The 21,107-nt window shown below is 30.8% G+C and overlaps 2 protein-coding genes and 1 pseudogene across 4 annotated transcripts; 2 read left to right on the top strand and 1 right to left on the bottom strand.

Annotated features, from left to right (window-relative positions):
- Nucleotides 1-4,881: 4,881 nt before the first annotated feature.
- LOC143177716 (5S ribosomal RNA) lies at nucleotides 4,882-5,002 on the top strand (annotated as a pseudogene).
- A 939-nt stretch (nucleotides 5,003-5,941) lies between these two features.
- Nucleotides 5,942-10,217, top strand: LOC143177256 (uncharacterized). Its single transcript, XM_076375119.1, has 12 exons — nucleotides 5,942-6,124; nucleotides 6,373-6,610; nucleotides 6,746-7,002; nucleotides 7,531-7,720; nucleotides 7,828-7,983; nucleotides 8,168-8,306; nucleotides 9,204-9,308; nucleotides 9,413-9,495; nucleotides 9,557-9,621; nucleotides 9,701-9,750; nucleotides 9,841-9,958; nucleotides 10,059-10,217. Exons 1-12 carry the CDS (start codon nucleotides 5,942-5,944, stop codon nucleotides 10,134-10,136), a joined length of 1,662 nt encoding a protein of 553 aa, XP_076231234.1. The 3' UTR covers nucleotides 10,137-10,217.
- Nucleotides 10,218-11,156: 939 nt separating this feature from the next.
- Oga (O-GlcNAcase) lies at nucleotides 11,157-19,478 on the bottom strand. 3 transcript variants are annotated; one of them, XM_076393694.1, is made up of 14 exons: nucleotides 19,163-19,478; nucleotides 18,970-19,021; nucleotides 18,509-18,842; nucleotides 17,990-18,428; nucleotides 17,339-17,916; nucleotides 16,947-17,267; nucleotides 16,702-16,876; nucleotides 14,577-14,630; nucleotides 13,249-13,334; nucleotides 13,003-13,172; nucleotides 12,711-12,906; nucleotides 12,479-12,638; nucleotides 12,257-12,399; nucleotides 11,157-11,891 (listed from the first exon to the last, which is right to left on the bottom strand). In XM_076393694.1, the coding sequence occupies exons 1-13, from the start codon at nucleotides 19,230-19,232 to the stop codon at nucleotides 12,263-12,265; spliced, it is 2,772 nt and encodes a 923-aa protein (XP_076249809.1). In that variant the 5' UTR covers nucleotides 19,233-19,478; the 3' UTR covers nucleotides 11,157-11,891; nucleotides 12,257-12,262. The 3 variants fall into 3 exon arrangements, with proteins under 3 accessions (XP_076249809.1, XP_076249808.1, XP_076249810.1); XM_076393693.1 differs by having other exon boundaries at nucleotides 11,157-12,399; XM_076393695.1 differs by lacking the exon at nucleotides 14,577-14,630 and having other exon boundaries at nucleotides 11,157-12,399.
- Between the last annotated feature and the right edge of the window lie 1,629 nt (nucleotides 19,479-21,107).

Here is a 21,107-nt window from a genome sequence, read left to right as displayed (position 1 = left end):
GTATGGAATTGTGTAAATCAATTTCTTGTCATCATTTCTATTGTTTATGTTTACGAGTAAAATAAATATTGATAATGACGCGTTGTTTTGCAGTTTACATACAGTGAAAGTTTTGTGTATATATGCATACGTATTTTTAAAAATGCAGCGAAAAGGATCGTTCTCTTCTGATGGTAAATTTTATTCATTACAATTTGATATTTTAGGCCGATATTTTAACAAATATTCTGAATAAACATTAATATGTAAATCCAGAGAGTGAAATTTATATGTGATTATTGTAAAACTGAATAGCTTCTGTTCGTGATGTTATATTCGGTACTTAGATACATGTCATTCAACCTTTTTCTTAATGTTTTAACATAGTTTCATAATTTATGACCTAACCTAAACTCAAATCAAATTCAATAAAAATTTAGCTTAGATCTAACATAAACTCAAATTTAACGAAAATTTGGCCCAGATTTAATCCGAACTCAAATTTAGTTTCCTCCAAGTTTAAACTGTATGTTTGTTTTATCCATAAATGCTCTATTTATCGAAAGCGACCTAACCTCCCTAAGCGAGCGTCATCCATGTGTATTTGCTTACATCCAACGGCTGCCCTGATTGGACCAATATCGCGTTAAAGTAATTTGAACTCCTATTTTAAAGTTAATATTTGTTATTAACATATAACAATTGTTATTCAACCTCTAGGATAAAATTATGTTTAAAATCTTACAGACGAGTGTGGTGTTCAAAATTTTGTCAGCTACACACGATGTTTTATAGCGTCGGCATAATGAGAAAACGGTGAATTATACTCAAATTAAACAGACACATATTAATATCTAGACTAGTTATGTTGCAAGTTTGAACAAAATCTGTATTGTCATCATCTTTTACTAAACTACCTTAAGAGTAGTATTTTTGGATTCTACTCATCGAAAATACTATGAGAATATATACAAAAACAAGTTAATAAATTTTGGTGCTCTAAAATATTTAGCCAAAAACATCATTTTAGGTATTTAAAAGTAAGATTTAACTCTTATTTTTCTCAAAAGTAATGTTGTCAGATTTTCTATCTAAACTTTTGTTTAATTCTAGCTTAATTCAGGAAAAGTAACATATTCAAAAATTCTATAACATCTACAGTATTCATGTCTGTGCAGAGTATTTCACTGCAATTGATGTCAGACAATTTCAGTGATGCTCTTGTTTATAATTATTCTGAAGCTCACTAGATCAAAAAATAAAATAAATGTCACATTACCATACTTTTCTCTATTATAGCTTATATTATATTAAACTTATATTTATATTTTTATATGAATATAAAATATATTTTTTTATTCTAGAAGAATCATCAAAACCACTACAATCTCGAAGGAGGCTAAACAATGATAAAAGTCCAGGTAAATTTTTTTTAATTCTACATTTCTATCATTAATAATTATTCTATGTATTAAATTCAATTTTCCTATTCTCAGATGAACCTATTTCTGATGTGGACCACAAAGATATTAAGGTTTCCACCTCAGCATCCAAAAAGAGAACTGTAAAAGGCTCAAGTATTCAACTTCGTGCTTTGACACCAAAAATACTTGCAGATGTTCTCCAGGATTATGTATCAAGTGAAGAAGACAATAGTGGTGATGACTCAAATGATGAATTCATTAATTATTCTAATGAAGGAGAAGAAAACGACGTATTGCCAGAACTGTTTTCTTCAAATGGTCAAGAGACGAGCCAAGTTTTCAAATGGCCAGCAGTACCCCTCCAAACGACTACACAGTCTTTTCTATGGCAAAATTCCCCTCCGACAATTCCTCGAATTCCTTTCTCTTCAAAACGAAAACTGCAACAGTTACCTACAGGGCATACCCCATATGACTATTTCCGACTATTACTAACTGACGACTTCATCGATACAATAGTAGAAGAAACAAATGCTTTCGCTGAATGTCTTTTACTGACCAATGAGTCGCCAAATGGGAGGATAAAACGGTGGAAGCGATTAACGAGGGAGGAATTCCTCGTTTTCTTAGGGATTACCTTCCATACGGGAACAATTAAATGTTCTCGATTGGCGGCTTATTGGTCAGCAAGAGACACTAAAAACGGTCTTTCGTATATACCAATTTTTGGAGAGACTATGACACGCGACAGATATTTACTGATTTTACAGTGTTTACATTTTGCAAGGAATCCGAGTGAAGGACAGCTACCACCGATGGACCGACTGTTCAAAATTCGACCTATAATTGACTATTTTAACAAGACAATGAACTTAGTTTTTACACCAGGACGCGACCTGTCGATTGACGAACCATTGATTTTATGGCGAGGTCGAATTTCATTTCGCCAATACATACAAACAAAACGCTACAAATGCGGTATGAAATTGCACGTGTTGGCGGAATCATGCGGTCCGGCCGTAAAATTGTTACTTCACGCTGGATCGATAGACGTTGACGTTAGTGATACAGATTATACAGAAAAGATAGTACAAAAATTACTGGAAGGACGGACTGGAGTGGGACACTCAGTATATATAGACAACTATTACAGTACTGTTATGCTTACTCGTACTTTGCTAAATGAACGGACGTACTTGACTGGAACATTAAAAACGAGTAGACAAAACAACCCGATTGACGTAACAGAAGCAGTCCTGAGAAAACATGACATCGCAGAGCGATATACACATGACGGGATTTGTGTGATGAAATGGAAAGATAAACGAGAAATTCTAATGGTATCATCCGAATATTCTAGTAGAATGGTTGATGTAACTAATCGCCAAGGCGTTGTGGCCAAAAAGCCGCTAATGGTAAAACAATACAATGAAAGGATGAGCGGCATCAATCAGATGGATGAACTTCTCTCTTACTATCCATGCGAACGCACAGTTCTGAAATGGTATAAAAAGCTCGCGATTCATGTTTTCCAGTTGCTTCTAATGAACAGCCACTTACTGTACAATTCTTATACGACTGAGACCAAAAAATCACTATATGACTTCCGATTCGATGTAATTGAAAAACTAATGACTATAGATTATCCCAACAGGCCACCCAAATTTATTCCCACAATTATTCCAACAATCCAACATTATCCTTCACGCTCTAATCGTTCCACATCAATTCCGGGGAGATGTAAACGAAAGACTTGTAGACACTGTAAAAAAACAACAAAATATTTTTGTGATAGTTGTCCACCGGACCATCGAGGGGAAATTGGCCTCTGTCCTGAATGTTTTCGACACTACCATGAGTACATTCTCCATCATGACAGTCACCGATGATGTATATTTTGAATTTACAGTATTGTTGGATGATCAGTTTTCTTCTAACAACTTATACATTATCATACTTTCTCTCCCAAAATGCAAACTCGTACAGAACTAGAATTGCTCACATAGTAATATAAAGACTCTTGGTATCCTCTCCAAATGACTGATTGGTTCCTGAAACAATGTGCTGAGAACCTTACTTTCTTATGTTTCATTTTATTCAGTGATGAGATAGAGTTCACTAGAAGTGGAGTATGGAATTATGACGAACACGTTTGGTCAAAAGATAATCCACATGCAAGGTTGTAGTCAAGGTATGAATGACGGTTTTCTGTTCATGTATGGGGAGGAATTGTGGGAAATAATCTTTTGTGACTTTACTTTGTTTCAGCTTGGTTAAATGGGACTGTTTATGAAATGACCTTCAGGAATTATTACATGATGTACTCTAATACATCACATGATGTGAATATTGGGCAAAACTTGCGGTTTATGCATGATGATGTTCTGCTTTATTTCCTTCGTACCAAATACTGTTGGAGAAATACTTAACAAAACGTGTAGTAGCGTGTGTTGAGGCACGAAGCAGATACTTCGAGCATTTTTATTAATTTTTCATAACTCGATAAATGAGGAACATAGGAAATATGTTCATATAACGTTTTTGATTAATTTTAACATGTAAATTCATCCCTTGAAGTATAGGTATGGATTTGTGAATTACTCTGTATATATTTGTTTGGCGAAGAACTCATTAAATTACAAGAGCTCACTGTAAATTTTGTTCACAATTATTAAATACACAATAATTTTAACCGTAATTTCTATTTCCTTCAACTAACAATATCCAATGACGAACTCTATACATGTATCAACATTGTTTTCGATTTCTTAATATTTTTCTATAAATGACTGATGGTTTAACGTGTTAGTACATTAACTATTACATATTAATATACTTTCTGAAATACATATGTAAATATTTACACATAGCGTTTAAGGCTGTGCCTGCTAGATATGTAAACCTTACTGATAAATTCAACCAAGTAGTGTATAGATCCAAGATAAAATGCAATTGCAAGCAGTCTTACGCTTGAAAACCAAAGTCAAAACTTTTAACGTACAGTAGTCTATTTATTTTGTATCGCTTCCGCTCTCCGGTATTTAAGCCTCCCATAATGCATTTTCGCAATGAGACATTTGCTTAATATAAGATTTTTTAGACAAGAGGACTTTCTTCTTTCGCTGTTCAATCCACACGTCGTATTCTAATTCTAATACAATGTTACATAGATTCTTAGGACAATGACCTAAGGGCAATGAACATATTTAACAAACGAAACAATAAATTATAGAATTATAATATAATTATTAACAAATGATTAGTATTTGTACAGAATCCGTTCAGTTCCGTTCCATTCTGTCCCGATGCTGTCCGACGATTAAATATGAATATATTATCATATATTTAATGGGACAATAAGACTATCTTTTATTAAAAATGTTTGGAAAATGTTTAAAAATATGAGCATTTTTCACTTATTTATATAATTCATAAATAATAAAACACTATATCAGTGATATGTACAACATATATTTATGTGAACGTTCAAATCACGCTTCTAAAGCACCGGTTCTCGTCCGATCACCGAAGTTAAATAGCGTTGAGCATGGTTAGTACTTGGATGGGTGACCGCCTGGGAATACCGTGTAACGTTGACAAATTTTTCTTTTTTCCTTTTCCAGGGCTTTTCTTTTTTAATTATAATAATTTTATTAAAATATCGAAATATGTATAACATCAACTTAAAAAAATTTTTTTTGTAGAATTGGAGTGCCTTTATGTATTCAAATGTTTTACAATTTACTAAATATTTGCATTCAGCTAACTAATCGAATTGGTAAAAAAAAGAAGAGAATATTATTCACGCCAGATTTTATTTCAGTAATTTATGCATACACATATCGTACATGCATTTCGACAATGACTCAACTTAAAAAAATATATTTTTCCGGGAAGACAACAATCTATTTATGAGCTTAGAAGAAAATTGTTTACTAAACAAATAATTTTGGTAAAAAGAGTAGTTTTATCTAACGGAAGCTCTCTTACTCGAATAATTCGTCTGCAAATAGTTATATGCTGTTTGCAGTACCTAAATGTTTTTTTACTATTATTTAAATAATTTGCTATTTATACTTGAAAAGTTCATTGAATAAACTCTATAATTTTAAAGTTTTATTAGCAAAATTTTTATAATGAATAGATGTGTATTTATCAAACTTTCATAGTAGTAACTTGAAAATCATGTTCCTTGAGTTGTCATTTTTTAAATACATATTACATATAAATTCGATATGTATTTAAAAAGAAAATATGTAGCTGAATGTATCATATATCATATCATATTACTGTTGTTTACTATAGTTTTTCTAATTTGTTTATAGAACTTTTTAAACAGACGCAATTGCGTATGTAATTTATTCTGATTTCTTTTAAATGGAGGAAATATAATTTTCTCGTCGTCTTGGTAATGAATAAACAAGAATTATTATTGATCGATTTAACCGCTGTCAAAGTGTACTATGTTATTCTCGCCTTTTGAAGACTATCTTTAAGTGATATATATAAAAACTGTGAAAAATTCGTTATTCTACATCATGTCTGATCTGGCGACGAATTTATTGACACAATATTACGGACTTGGTGAAGAATCAAGCAATAAGAAATTGGTGTTAATTCACCAAATTGTTCAAAATTCGAAGCTTGACAACGGGAAACAGGTTACTGAAGAAGCTTCTGTAACTACGAACGAGGAAAATGTATCTGAGGAGGAATCTTGGGTAAGAATTAATTATTTATTTAATTTTCTTTTATTTACTTATATTTGTGTAAAAGTACAAAATACAATATTCTTAATTACATATTTTCTGTTGTTTCTTCAACCACTGTGTATGAATAATTCTATTTCTTTAATACTTTATTTAATTGTTTATTTGTACTGGCGACGATTATTTTTGTATTAGAATAATGAACTATAATAGCACTACCACTTCAGAATACTAATATACGTATGTGCATATGTTGGTAGAAAGACGATGATTCTCGGAAATTAAGTATCGAAAATGAATTATATCCAAAATCATCACGAGTTTTGGACGATGCGGAAGATATATACAATCCAAGTGAAAATGTGGATACATTTAGTATCGATCTTGGACCAAATATTATGTGTGATATCGATGAAAACACAAAATCTTCTGCAGTAAACGAAGAACTAATCAGTATTTTTCCATCAAACTCCATTATAATTACGCCCGAGACACTAGGTGATTTGTTACTATATTTTAAGTCTTACAAGCATTTTTAAATTTCGACATAAATTCTACAATTGGAAACGATTAACAAATTTTAAAAGAGTGATTAACTCATTTCAAAGTTTGTATCATTCTTTATTATTGTAGAAATGAATGGAAACGATCCAAAGAACGCAAACGGAAGTGATTTGAGCCTGACGCCCGCGGAGGACTCTTCTCTAGACATCACTTCGGATAGCTCTTCCGTGACACTGAAGAAATCTCAGAAGTCTTCGAAAATCAATGCACCCTTGTCACTGATTCCCAAAAGACAACCCGTGTGCAACGAAATATTTGCAGATTTTTCAAATACCGAATTGAAACATTTTCCTAATGACATATTGAATCAGTTTCCGCAACTGAAGGTAAATTGTCTTTTGAAACCATTTTGTTACAATTCTGTTCGAATTAGACATACAAAGTATCGTAGTGTATGACTTATTACTTCACATTTGCATTGTTGTGTTTCGCAATGTTTTATTTCGAGGTGATGCACTTTGAAGATTTTGAAGTTACTTCCATTTTTTATTAATAACATATAAAAAGACAAGTTTCATAATTTGCAATATATAGATAATTTAGTTGATTAATTACTTGGATATCCATTTAAAAAACTTGTTTCAATGTATATTAATTTTGAAAATATTTGAATACTTTGATCAAAATGGAATGTCGTGTACAATAACGTAATAGGTAATGAGAATCTTTTTAAATGGATCTGTTTAAAATTGTTTCTCCAGAATGCAAGAATGACTTCGAAATTTAAATAAACCTTTTTCTTTTACAATTCTACCTTTCTCATAGTTAAAGAGAAAACTCAATTTTGATTACAATGTCATTTGTTTTGTATTATTTAAGTTATCTCTAATCAGGTTTCATGAATTTGCCTTTAGATGTTATATTTGTCAGATAATAGCTTGACCAAACTTCCGGCAGAAATCTTCAGTTGTTTAAAACACCTAAAATGGTTTGATGTCAGAAATAATCAACTTTCTTCGTTACCAGCCAGCATCGAGTCGCACCCGTGTATAGAAACGCTTCTTCTTCAAGGAAATAAAATTGAAAAACTGCCATTGGAACTTTGTAAGCTCCGATTCAAACTTTTGCCTACTTTTTGTAACTTTCCTGTTTTTTTAATCTTCTACTTCCTTTTACGCCGAAATGAAAAGACTGAAAGTGCTCTATTGTAGGTACTTTGCCAAAACTAAAAACTCTGCAAGTGAGTCCGAATCCTCTTATCGAGCCGCCACAGAATATTATTACTTCCGGTTATTTTGCAATTCTGGAATTTTTAAGAACTGAGTGGAACAACGCACATCCTGCCCGTCCAGTGGAGTTTAAACCAAGTAACTATATTCGCGTGATAAATTATCACTCAATATTTATGAACAATTATTACTCTTTTAAAAGAATCATTTTCCTAGATAAAGTGACAATGAAGCTAATCTACTTGATTTTATATTTTATATTAAAGTACTACAAACACTGAAATTGAAAAATACTCATATTATTTATCGTTTTATATTTCAGACAAAATTGAGCCAAAGCTTTCAACTATTCTTTGTTATCAATCCCCACGCAAAAATAAGAAAAAGAAAGCAGTACTCAAGAACACGATTTATGATACAAATGCGTTTGAAAAACGGAAGTCTTACAAACCCAGTAACAGGTATTGGAACGAAAAATTGTTCTTTTTGTCAAAAAGTATGGAGCATTTATTTAAAAAAAATTCGGTTTTTACCTATGACTGTTGTGTGGAAAAATTACACAGTCGTGAAAGAAAAAAACATAGATCTTTAAAAAGTTGTAACCACTTCAAAACTACAACGAATTCATCTGCTAAAATTGATGAAACTGAACAAATAAGTAATAAAATTTTGCGATTAATGGGTTCATCTCCTAGATCCCTTTATGTAAGACAAAATATAAACATTCTAAAAACATATAAATTGCCAGAAAAAGAATGTAAATCTATATCTACCACTGGCAAATCTCAACATCTTTTTCCTTCAAAAATACAAAATAGTTACACATGTTTAGAAAATAATAAAAAATGTTATAATAATAATAGAGAATATAAATATATTCTTGATATTATCACACAAGACAGAAAAAGATTTAAAGTACATCCTATGAGATTGAGTAATTCTGAATGGATCTTGTCTTGTTTAGAAAATTATGTTGGACTAAACAAATAATTCTGATACTTGTATATATGTAACTAAAAAGTTGAAGATTTGTAAATAGTTAAAATTAAGCAAGAAGTATACTGGAATAAATATTGTACAAAATTAAAATACATTTACTTAATACTTTATTTAGAATGCAAGTGTCTCAACATTATTTCTAACGTTATGAAGTCGCTCTTTAATCGTTATGAATAGAAATGTTTAACTGTTAAATTGTGTATAAAATTTCCTCTGAACATATTTCAATAGCAGTTTTTATAGAACTAACAATATTATTAAATATGTATTCTATTATTATCAATGAAATTAAATCTTAAATTTTATCAAATTTAATTACATTCAATGTATTTCCTTCCTTTTTCCCGAAATGTATTTAGGTGTGAAAATAGGGGTGCAAACGTTTTAATGGAGCAACGTTTACTATGGTTTTCCAAAGCGAGAGAATTGTTTTCTAAACAGGCATCAATTCTTCAAAAAATGAAGTAAGAATTCTCAAAAATAAAAAATTGCTTGTAATGTTTTATAATGAAACACAACACTTTGAATTATATATTAAATATATATTAATAATTGATCTACTTATTAGAGATGAAAATGTTTTGAGAGAATGGAGACGTGACAAAAGGAGTTTTAAAAAAGCTATGGAAAAAGCATTCAGAAGAAATGAAGGTACTATGTTAAAAATTTCACAATATTTACCTTCTTATTAACAAAAATTTCTATTTAACAGAGGACATTCCTTTTGGATTCAATTTGGAAGATTACGCTTCGATATTTAAACAAAAACCTAAATTAGTAAGATTCGTTGTATTTACTTCAAATTTGTACATGTTCATTAAAATTAAACTTTGTTTTGTATCAATTTGAATTTTAGGAAAAATCACGACCGAAAAAGAAAAGTAAACCAAAATTTATTCCACCAGCGTAAGTAAAAAATTGTTAGCAACATTAACATGGTAAAATTGCAGAAAGAATTCTTATGATAAAATAACTTTAATCTCTCATTTTTTTCAGAGATATTAATAAAAAAATTAGCGAACTGTTGGAATCCTTGAATCAACTTCAAATGAAACCATCAGACGAAGCATCTCCCCAAACTAAACAAAGTTTGTTGCAGAATCAAGTAGAAAAGGTTACTTTACAGAATATTTTCAGTGAAATTATAGTAGTTAGAAATAGAGAGTACATTTTAAGAATCATACTGATTCCATGTATTTTTTTGAAACTTTCAGATACTACAATTTCAAAGTGAAATCCAGAATTTGCAAAAATACAACGACACTGCAAGAATACTTCACAAATTAAATTAAATTTAATTATTACAGAATTAAAATTCTATATAAAATATTTGTATATATAAATTACATATACAAAATTAAATTAAAAAATTATGATCGTGTTTTGACGCAATTATTCCAATCACTTCAATTTCTATTACTCCAATTATATCAGTCTTTGACTTGTTTATTTAAATAAATCCAATAGTAATCACATGTCGTTTTATAATGTTAACTATACATGTATTTCCTTACAGACATGTAAGACGAGATAATTAGAAATATACGAGCAATTTAAAAAAGTAACATTAAAAAAGTACATGAAATTTGTTACATTAGAAAATTCTTAAAAGCTTTTATATTAGTTGAATCATTGACAAAAATATCAAATTATAAACATATGTACTTTGCGGTCGAGAAACTTAGATAATTCTTACATAAATCTTGATACATACAAAAAAGAAGAATATTTTCCAGTCTTCTCATTGCTGTACATTTTTTTCTGTTCCTTGAAATCGCCATGAAGATAAAGTATAAAAATTCTACAAAATGGTAATTCGAATTAAAATAAATTCGAACAGTAAAAGTAATTTTCATGGTGATTGAACATTTTCCTTTTATACATGGCACTATACTGAATCCTAGTAGTTTTATCTCCATTAGAATCAAGGATTGTATGTACTTTCATTCATAATTCAATAGTTTGCTTTAATGGTAATCATAAACCGTACTTTTATGGTAATTATGAAGCAAATATCTAAAATCTGATTTTTTATTTAATTTCTTTTTCTGTTGTGTGTGTGCGTATTTTCCTCGTCATGGATATTTTTTATCTTTTGGTTGTACATTTGATATACTAATGCATACAATATAATAAGGACAACTAGTTTGTTAGTATTTAACCAGTAATGCAATGAGTTATCTGTTATTATTTCATAACATTTCACAGTGATTTGCAGAACATTGACAATTCTGGGTAATTTATACTCGAGTTATTCAAGTGATAGTAACAAACTTATTATCTTTAAAACAAATAATCATATAAAATATAACTCATGTTATATAACTTTATCATGCGATGAAAGATTAAAAATAACTGTATATGTCCTTATACAGTTCTAGTGCTATTGACATAATTAATAGTTTTCTAAATAGTTCTACATTATCACATCCTATGGCAATATATACACCCGCGTATATATTGCAAGCATAGATCCAATTAGGAATTACTAATAATACCGATATCTGCGTGAGTAAGAACAACAATATTGAAACAATAATGTGTTGAACATAAAAGGGTCTTGCACTAGGCATATTTAAATATCAATTATGTACATTTTACGGCTAGAATTTTGGTACTGGGCAGTAAAATACCTGTGAATTAGATGACTCACACAGAAATTAGAAACTAGATCATGTTAATCAAATTTTTATAATGTTAACAAGCATATCGAAAGGGCTGAGTTTCTCAGTTGCTCACACACGAGATCCAATAGGAAAATATCTTTTAACGAGTTAAAAAGCTTCGATAATTTATCAGTTGAACACACATACTGGCATTTTTTTCACCATACACCATTCAACACATTATATACATTTTTTCCATTTAAGAAAACTTTCTATTATTATATAAGCATACCGGCTACATACTAAAGTCTCGTAGCATTGTAACACACAAACGCAAATCTTCGTAGAAATAACGAATTGTTTTCTTCTATTCTGTTTCTTACTATTGCACGTTTTACACTCCCCAACATATCTTTCCTTTGCTTGATAATGCAAACATCCCTGTAGTTTAATTTATATGATATATACACTGTATATATGTATGCAGTGTTAAGCACTGAGTGATTTCATGGTTTATACAGATAGATATTTTTGGACAGTTTTCAAAAAGCAAACATGAGTAGTTAGGGATAATGTATCGTGAAATCTGCCTATATTTTTTTCCTTTTCTTCACAAAAATGTATTAATTAAATTAATACACAATTTCTTATCTACCGTACAAAAATTTACGGACAGAATTGCACTCAGACCTTTTTAGAAACACATAATTTCTTTATCATTCAAACACTTCTTAAACCAAAGAAGCTTTCTTCGAAGATGGTCCGAGTAAGTATACTTTATTTGCAAATATCATCGGTGTACTTACTCTTTGTTAGAAACTTCTACACATAGTTTTAATTCCAGGATGCTCTTCATGTGCTGGATTTAATTCGACAAAACCTAATTTACTATAGAACTCTTGGGATTCCTTATCTGTATTTGACATTGTAGTGTGTACACCAAAAGATCCTAAAAATATTTTTACTTAGTTCAACTGTTTTTTCTTTTAACAAATAAATATTTTCAAACTATACAACAAGTTATTTACCATTCGCTCTCAAGGCTGCGAGAATGCACGCGATTAGTATTTTAGGGACAGACTGGTCTGCGACACTTGGCAACACAGCACAGAAAAGTTTTGATGGATGTTGTCTACATAATTGTTCTGATACATCCGGAACAAACGAATGGAAGTACCGTATAGCATCCTGAAAAATATATTACAAGGAAATTTATTACAGATGATGAAATAATACAAATAATTTAGCAATTATAAATACCTGAACGTTTTCTGGTAAACTGTTTATACTGTCGTCTAATGAATATTTTATACGCAGCTCACGAATCCATGAAACAGCCAACTTCTGATTATAAGATTTTATATTTAAGGCAGCCAATGCATAACCTACTATACCACTTTCGTCTTCGACAACCATGCATAGTTCTGGACATATTGTTAAAAAACCTCCAACCAATCTGTAAAAATAATTAAAAATTGATTCGTGAGAATTTTTAAGTAGATAATATATTACTTTGCAAATTAATACATGAAACGCATTTTTTGGCTTATACCTGTCTGCAACTGCAGATGATACTGAGCAATTAGAAATTTTATTGCATACTGCATAAACAGCATCTTCATCACTTCTTAAGTAAGGTCTAATAGTGTAGATTTTGCTGCTGGGCACTTCTGGTGCTTTATAAATGAATAAGTCATTACCACTGTCCACTGGAATTAATCTCTGCAAAATGTATATTGATATTAATTTTTTTTTATAAAAACATGACTGTTATTAAATAGTACATTAATGTACATACCTGTAGATCAGCTGTAAGTCCTCCACGAAATACCCATGGTTCTTGGTCTCCACTCATAAAAGTTTCTTTCCAACCATTTGAGAACCCTATCCCAAGACACAATATTAATACACTATGAAATACGGAGCTTACGTACGCGCGATTATGCAGTTTATGAGATTTCTCAAATAGCTTCTCCACTGCTTTGAGCACTAATTTTGCTTAAATTTCTAACATGCATAAGCATATTCGATCAATGGCACCTTTTTTCCTTATCTTGCTTGCTATACTGTGTTCTCTTTATTTTATTTATGAAATTAAAGAAATTGTATAACAAGATGAGGAAATCCATTGGATCGAGAAACTATGGTGCATCATTTTTATAAACAAAATTATATTAAAACTAAACTTTTCTGCAACAAGTACTCATTCATTCACTAAACATTTAAAAGAAAATCATATTGTAAGACATGTCTTATTAATAGAACATACATGTTCCTATTTTAAATGGTTGTATACAGGTATTAAATTTAAAATAATTACTATAAGTATGAATTAATAATAAAAATTGATTTTAAAGAATGTTGCACCAGAGCTCGCGCAGTGATTAATTCTTAAGATGAGGGAGGGATGAATGGGATTGATGGAATGGTAATCCAGTTTGCCAAAATGCGCCTGAAATAAAATTCTCATTACTCCTGAAAAAAATACAGTTTCTGGAACTAAAAGTAATTAGTACAGGCAAGTTGGCAAAAGGAGGATGTTCTCCTGGTCATTCACAATCTATCAAAAATGTGTTTGTAAGAAAATTATTCCTCACAAAAATGATTTATATTTGTAAAGAATAAACGCGTTCATAAATCATGAAAAGTAACAGAAGAAATAATGAAAGTAGCATGTAATCTTTGTTAGTTGTGTTTGACCAGTAAAATATTCAGGAAACGCTTTTAATAATTGGTATAACTGTGTCCTAACTTTGCCAATTTCGTAACAGTTATAGATGAACATACTTTGTATACAAAAAACTGCACAAAATTATATAATCGTGACTAGTTGAAGTTTAACTACAAACATGTTTTGCAGATATTTAATTTTTGCAAAATGCAAAAGTATATCCATCTTATACCGAAGTATATCAAATAGTAAATTATGTATGTAGAGTATGTATTAGATCCTTCAAGGCATCAGAACGCTGCTTCTACGCGCAAATTTCTTGCTTATATTAATTGTAATATGTTTCTACAAAGCTTCAAACGCAAACCAAAAGTATAGAATGATTTCTGCTGGTTTGAAACTTTGCTAAGTCGCGCGCTTTTTTCTTGGATTACTCAGAGTGATGAATAGCATACATGTGTAGCTTCCCTGGGTAAACGTTGTCACCGACGATGAGAATCTGCCAAACGCTATCAACAAGACAAAAAACACAGAAATGCACGTTAGTTAGAGAATGAAGCTGTATCGTTCCTCATACACTTATACTGCTGACAAAAACTATTCGCTGCAAACAGTTACTTCCTTCTATTCACATGTTAACTTCTCTAAATGGATTAAAAAATAATTTTAAGGCAGCGAATATATTTCTGTCAAACGTTATCTGTAAAAGAAAGTCAGCCAATATGTTAATAGCTGGCACAAGGTTACTTAAAACACAGTATTTGTTCAGGTCCACATAGATGCTGTTAAATAGTTTCCCATAAAGTATTTTTTATGGAAATTTTTCCGCCAAATATCGCGCCAAAAAGCCACATCAATTCTCTTCATATTGGCAATATGTACAAATAACTTAAGGCACTACAATAATATACATGTATATTACTGCGTAAACATTGAGAAATGCTGTGACTTGCGTTTTTTTTCCAACAGAATCATAAATAGGAAGCCGCTAGTCGACAAATAAGTAAATCATTTCAAGAAAAGTTTAAGTACAATTAAACGTAAAAAAAACTTTATTAGTTAATTTTTAACGAGAATGAGATATTACGTTTCTGGTTCTGTTTTGTATGACAGATAATGTTATTTGTAATTGTACGAATAATTTGTATTTGTAGAGAATGTGAATAATTAACACATTGCACGCCGGCTAAATATTCGCTGTTGGGAGTCTGAGTGTCGGCGGAACATATAGTAGTGATGGAATTCGGCAGTCGAGCGATGGGTGTAAATCCCGTGAAAACACGGTGCCGGCGCTCAATATGTTAAAATATGGAACATTCTATATATGTATTTTTAACTCATTTTGAATTTGACTGACGGCAACCGTGTTTATTCAATTTCGCGCGCCACGCAGTACATTTGATTCTAAAGCGCAGAAACAAATGTGTAAACCTAATTCCATAGATATGCGATCTATGAAATACTTTGGTTCCAATCATTACTGATGCTTGTTTATTTCTCAATTAAGAAGCAGTCAAATTTCTGAAACTCACAATAATGCCAAAAAATATTTAAATAACGTATTAATTGTTTAACCGAAATGATTTTTATTCTACTATATATATATGCTAAGTTAAAGTTGATAAATTGTTATGATCAATATAAAGTTAGAAACAATGTTTGTAACCTATTTATTTCATGTTACAGATTATATACATTTCAACTTATAGTAATTATATGCGTTGAAAATGAATGAAAGCTGTAATAAATTTAGTTTATCTTCAAATAAGTTAACAAAACATCAGTAACTTTTGGAGTTAATCATTTATTCTTTATGCGTGTTTTATAATTGTACAAATGATGTCATTTTACAAGGAAGTGTAGTGTGGTATTTATTTTGTAAATAAATAAAATATTTAAAATGATCTTTTTAAAACAGTAAATATAAAATGTTTCAAAGAACAATAGATAAAACATTTTTTTCTGATAATGTAAAGGTAAAATTTGAAATTTGAAATATGTAATTTTGAACTAATTTCATTTGTAAAAAGCATGTTTTAGTTACTAACACATATATGTCATATAAAAATACATCTTTCTTGTAAAAAGACGAAACAAGTGAGTTAAAAAAAAGAATAGAACATTACACTTACCAATACTCTAGATACTTTTGTTCTGAAATATAAGTATAGGTAGTAAATTATAGTATTCTTGAGAAAAATTAATAACAGCACTCTTTTGTAGCACAACAAATACAATTTTCTACTATATAAAAAAATTCAAATGTTTATAAAAAAAATTTAAAAAAATTAAAATAGCATTTTTTATAGTTTGTAATTTTGCAAGAAAATAAGATAGAGAATAATCTTTTTTTATGACAATTGTACCAGCATACTAGCATCTTGAACAAACTTTCTTTATTTAATATTTTATTACTGTTCTGAGATTGAGAAAAATTTAAGTGATATTAAAAATGACATTTCAGTACTATTTTCTATTTTGACTAGAGCTCTTCAACTTTTTTTATTTGTGATATTTATGTCAGAACAGATACCAATAAATTATTACATTACATTATTATGTAAATAAAGGAGAACTTACCCAACCACTTCACATAACTGTTTAAAAGGGATACCATTCCTCTCATATCCCACACATATGAATACAGATCATATAGCAACTCACGATTATTACAGTATGTAAGTCGTTGAAATAATCTGTTCACTGAATTGCACATTTCGTTCAATTTAGCTGCTCGCGCGTGCCATTCTTTGATCTAAAATTTTTCTTAAATGAGAATATACATATACAATTTATGTTTAAACCATAAATAAAGATTAATTTACATTAGACTGAGATACAGTCCCTCCTTTGTTTGACTTTTTCATGACAACATGAGCATTACTTTTCAACCAATTAAAGTCTTGTAATAACTGAATGCCTTGACCACCATGTTGAAATGGTAAATAAAATAGATCGCATAATAATGACAGATCCTCTGGTGTCAATTGCTTGTCTATATCAAGGTGATCTTGAGAATCTTGTTCCACATTATCAGTACTATCGTGATTCTCACTATCATTTTCAACAATCATTTGAGTACCATTCACTACTGGTGAAGTATTGTCTACTTCTACTTGCATGCTGCCTGAAGCTTCACTACATGTCTATAAAACAACATTGCAGGATTAGAGAAATTTGAAAAATTCTATTATTGGTTACACTCAAATACACTTACAGAAGTATTTTCTATCATAGCATCATCTTCTGTATGAATTTTTGCTGCATGCGCTGGTGAATTATTAGGTGTTGTGTTACAATCCATTGGTTCTATAGACATAGCATTCACAGTTGTAGTTTCTGTATTAGTGGAAATTGGTGAAATAATGGGTTCACTGACAACTGCTGTATTAGAAATTAAAGAATTCATAACAGGTCCAGAAGGAGGTACGAAGTTGTCAGTAGACGTGACGTTCGAACAAACTTCAGCCAATGCTTGAAGGTGATTGGAATTATTTACTGATGCAGGTACTGTAGGTACAGAGGCTGTCGTCGTCGTTGATGTAAGACTCATGCATGTATTTACAGACGGAATTATTGGAATTGGTATCGTTGGAGCGACACATGGTTGCGGTTTTGCTATAACACCCCTTGCTGTTCTCTTTTTGTTAAATTCTAATAACCAATCATTAATGGCATTCTTTAAAGCATGACGTGGATGATACATATTCGGCGACATCGTTGAAGGAACATCCTCACCAAGGCTACCATCCTCTGTTTCAGTTTCTAATCTTATGTCAGCTGATATTGAATCGTCTGCAAAACACACCGATCGTAAAAAGCAACAAATTTGACAAATTCTAAAATCAGAAATAATTATAATACATACTCAAATCCCTTTTTCCATCCACATTACATCTACTCCACTGAGCTAATGTATGAATTGCTACAAAGTTTGCTCCATATTCACAGTTAGGATTTGTTAAAACACCTCGGAGTTTAGGAATCAAATCAGGAGACCGACCAGAATATGGTCCTAAAAATACTCTTTTCTGATCATAATCATTGGCATGTAAATTGTCCCATATAACTGGTGGCCTCCTTAAAACCTCTGTAATTTCTTGAATAGATTCAATAGTTAAAAGTCTCGATATCACTTTAGGACCTGTCCACATGATATCAATTTCTTGAGCTAATTTGCTCCCAAGCGTATTAAGATATTCTGAAGATGACACATTTGGTACTGCCCTAGTTGCACAGTATTGTGTTGGGCACAAAAGAAATCTTGGTTGTCCAAGATGTTGAAAGATATCATTTGTTACAGAAACCTGTGAATAAATATACAATTAGTCGCACGCAAACAAGATATTCCATATTTACAGCAATGATTAATTTATTTAATACACACTTGTGCATGAGCAAAAGATTGGAATACTTCTTTATCTGCTTCGCTCATTTCTGGTTCTATATCATCAAATAGTAATGCAAACGCAGTACAACCAAATTGACTAACTTGTTCTAACTTTCTTTTTAATATAGTAACTTCCTTTGCGCTTGAGTAAGTAATATCTAATCCTGGTGAGAGTGCATAGTAAAATGTAATACCACATTCCCTAGCAGCTGCTATAAGACCTGTTAAATGTTCTGCTTCTTCAACCGTATATAAATCTCTCCAATATGCACGATGTTTGTAATCATCTTTAGGTGCATACAGATATGAATCCATTCCCCATTTTTTCAATCTAAACATGACCAATGTGTAATTTTAAGACAAAATCATACTATAATTCAATAGTCCTACATGTTAAATGGGTCACACATTGATCAAATAATAAAGTAGTTGTCTAATAATTAGCATAGAATACTTACTTCTGAAATAGATCTTTCCTCTGTTCTGTGGTCCATGGTCGCCCATAGAAACCTAAAACAATAAAACATATTTTTTTTATATTAGCAGTAAAAGGTACTCCAATGAACAGCATATTCTCCCCTCCTACTTAAAGTTATCGCAAACGATGACCAAATACATAATTTCAAATGAAACAATGCCTATTTTATGTACCTTCGACAACGCCGCAGATAAAATTTCCATTTTTTGTATTCAAATTTGCATCCCCATTTGTCTCCGCCATGGCGGATCACAAGAGGCACCGTTTGTTTAGTATCGAACTACAAAAATGGCTAAAAAGAAAGCGTCCAGTACAAAATATTGTGTCGCTTCTTACAAAGAAACGCAAAGGAGTATCTTAATAAAGTACAATATCTTCTTTGCGAATGCAACTTCTTCACCCAAAGATCACAACATAATTGGAGCTCTGAATGATGGAAAAAATTTGCTCGGAATCTGTGCAATTCCGAAGGAACAAAAACCCCGTTGACTTTCGTGTTTGTGACAGACTGCACCCGAGTACTGGTCGATATTAAACGATCTCTCGATCCATTGTCTCGATTTGTTGCGATTAATGGAAAGCTTCCTAGCGAAACTTCAACTGAAACTGTGGCGACCGTGGCGACACTCCTTGATACGAAGTTGCAGTTATTGAAGATTCAAATGTTAAAAGAACGTTACTGTTTTATTAGTTAACAAGACATAAAATGTTTAATCGATACTTGGAATCACAGTCTTATATTTACATTTTACAAAGTTTTGAATAAAGTTGTTTTGAAGAATTAACTTCAGTCTCACATATTCATTGGAGACTCTAGAAATAAATCCCCTAGAGGTCTGCCAAAGAACTGATACTATTGAGAATCAGCCTTAACAGCGAAAAGAAGAAGTACACTCACGCACGCGCATCATTTAAAAGCGCGCGCCACTGAGATTCGTCAGACTTCGAAGTATTTCTCTCATTTTTAATCTTCAAATGAAAGATAAAAATAATAGAAATTACAATCGTTTAAAAATAATATTATCACTTTTCTCAAAAAGGTATAATATTTATCATAATAGATATTGTTAATTTATCAAATAATTTACTGGATAGTACTGACATCTAGGTTCGAATGAATGCTTTCTGAACGAAAGGTAGCTGATGTCCAAACCGTGTTTTATATTTGTAGTCACATTATTATAGTAAGTATTTTTACACTATTTATCAGTATATATGTATATACACTAGTATTATTTATTTTTACTGATTTTAAATTATCTTTGAAAAGTATTTTATGGTTATAGTCATGAATTACATGGTTATAGTCATGAAATATTCTTGAAGAGTAGAATCAAAAAATCAAATTAACTATTTCGCATTAGTTCTTATTAAATAAATTATTTCCATTTTTCAGTGGGAATAAAAAGTTCATATGAAGATGAATAAAATAGAAGTTTCTGTATTAACGGAAAGATGTCGCAATGAACGTTGGTAGCGGTCGAACTGTTCCTGCGGTATCTGCAATTTTAAAACTGACAGAAACATGAATGTCATGATTATACAGGTGTGTTAATTAAGAAATTTTATTCTATGATATAATTATTGTATCTGGTCATTTAAACGATAGCATTTTTACTGATTTGTCTCACTTTACTATTGAATTTACATCGTCGTGCAGACATCAATTACTTACTACAAATAGGTAATAACAAAGTCGTATAATTAATAATAAATGTCAACAAGATTTATATAAAAAATGATTAAAACAGAAGGTAACAGAAATGAGTAGAAGGAAACAAACATGATAATATGATACTTCGATGTGAAATTTAAATTTCAAAATTTTCGTTGCTATTCCACTGAGCTTTCTCACAGTGGTGCCAATGTAAAGCGATTGTTATATTCTCTGCGAAATTCAAATTTATGAGGTTACGAACGAAATTTGTCCTATATTCGTACCAGCTTTATCAGCAGCATCGATTAAACGTAGTCAACGTATATGTGATTTCGGTATCGCATAACTTTAGTGTTAGCTCGTGCCACAGGAAACGTCACATAAAACACAATCTTCTACTCTGTTCCTATACGCATGCAATGAATACATAGCTGAATCATTTATTCTGTTTTCAAGATATT

This window comes from Calliopsis andreniformis, chromosome 3 (genome assembly GCF_051401765.1).
Source record: "Calliopsis andreniformis isolate RMS-2024a chromosome 3, iyCalAndr_principal, whole genome shotgun sequence".
Classification (NCBI taxonomy): Eukaryota; Metazoa; Arthropoda; class Insecta; order Hymenoptera; family Andrenidae; genus Calliopsis; species Calliopsis andreniformis.
Note: the sequence above shows the minus strand (reverse complement) of the source record. Positions and strands in the feature narration are given on the sequence as shown.

What these genes read in the sequence shown, in the direction of transcription:
- LOC143177256 (XM_076375119.1), top strand. Translation starts at nt 5,942, where the DNA reads ATGTCTGATCTGGCGACGAATTTATTGACACAATATTACGGACTTGGT. An exon ending in TATCTGAGGAGGAATCTTGG is followed by an intron (nt 6,125 to 6,372) that starts GTAAGAATTAAT and finishes ATATGTTGGTAG; the next exon opens with AAAGACGATGATTCTCGGAA. An exon ending in CCAAAATTTATTCCACCAGC is followed by an intron (nt 9,751 to 9,840) that starts GTAAGTAAAAAA and finishes CATTTTTTTCAG; the next exon opens with AGATATTAATAAAAAAATTA.
- Oga (XM_076393693.1), bottom strand. Translation starts at nt 19,232, where the DNA reads ATGGCGGAGACAAATGGGGATGCAAATTTGAATACAAAAAATGGAAAT. An exon ending in AGGAAAGATCTATTTCAGAA is followed by an intron (nt 18,843 to 18,969) that starts GTAAGTATTCTA and finishes GGTCATGTTTAG; the next exon opens with ATTGAAAAAATGGGGAATGG. An exon ending in AATCTTTTGCTCATGCACAA is followed by an intron (nt 18,429 to 18,508) that starts GTGTGTATTAAA and finishes ATTTATTCACAG; the next exon opens with GTTTCTGTAACAAATGATAT.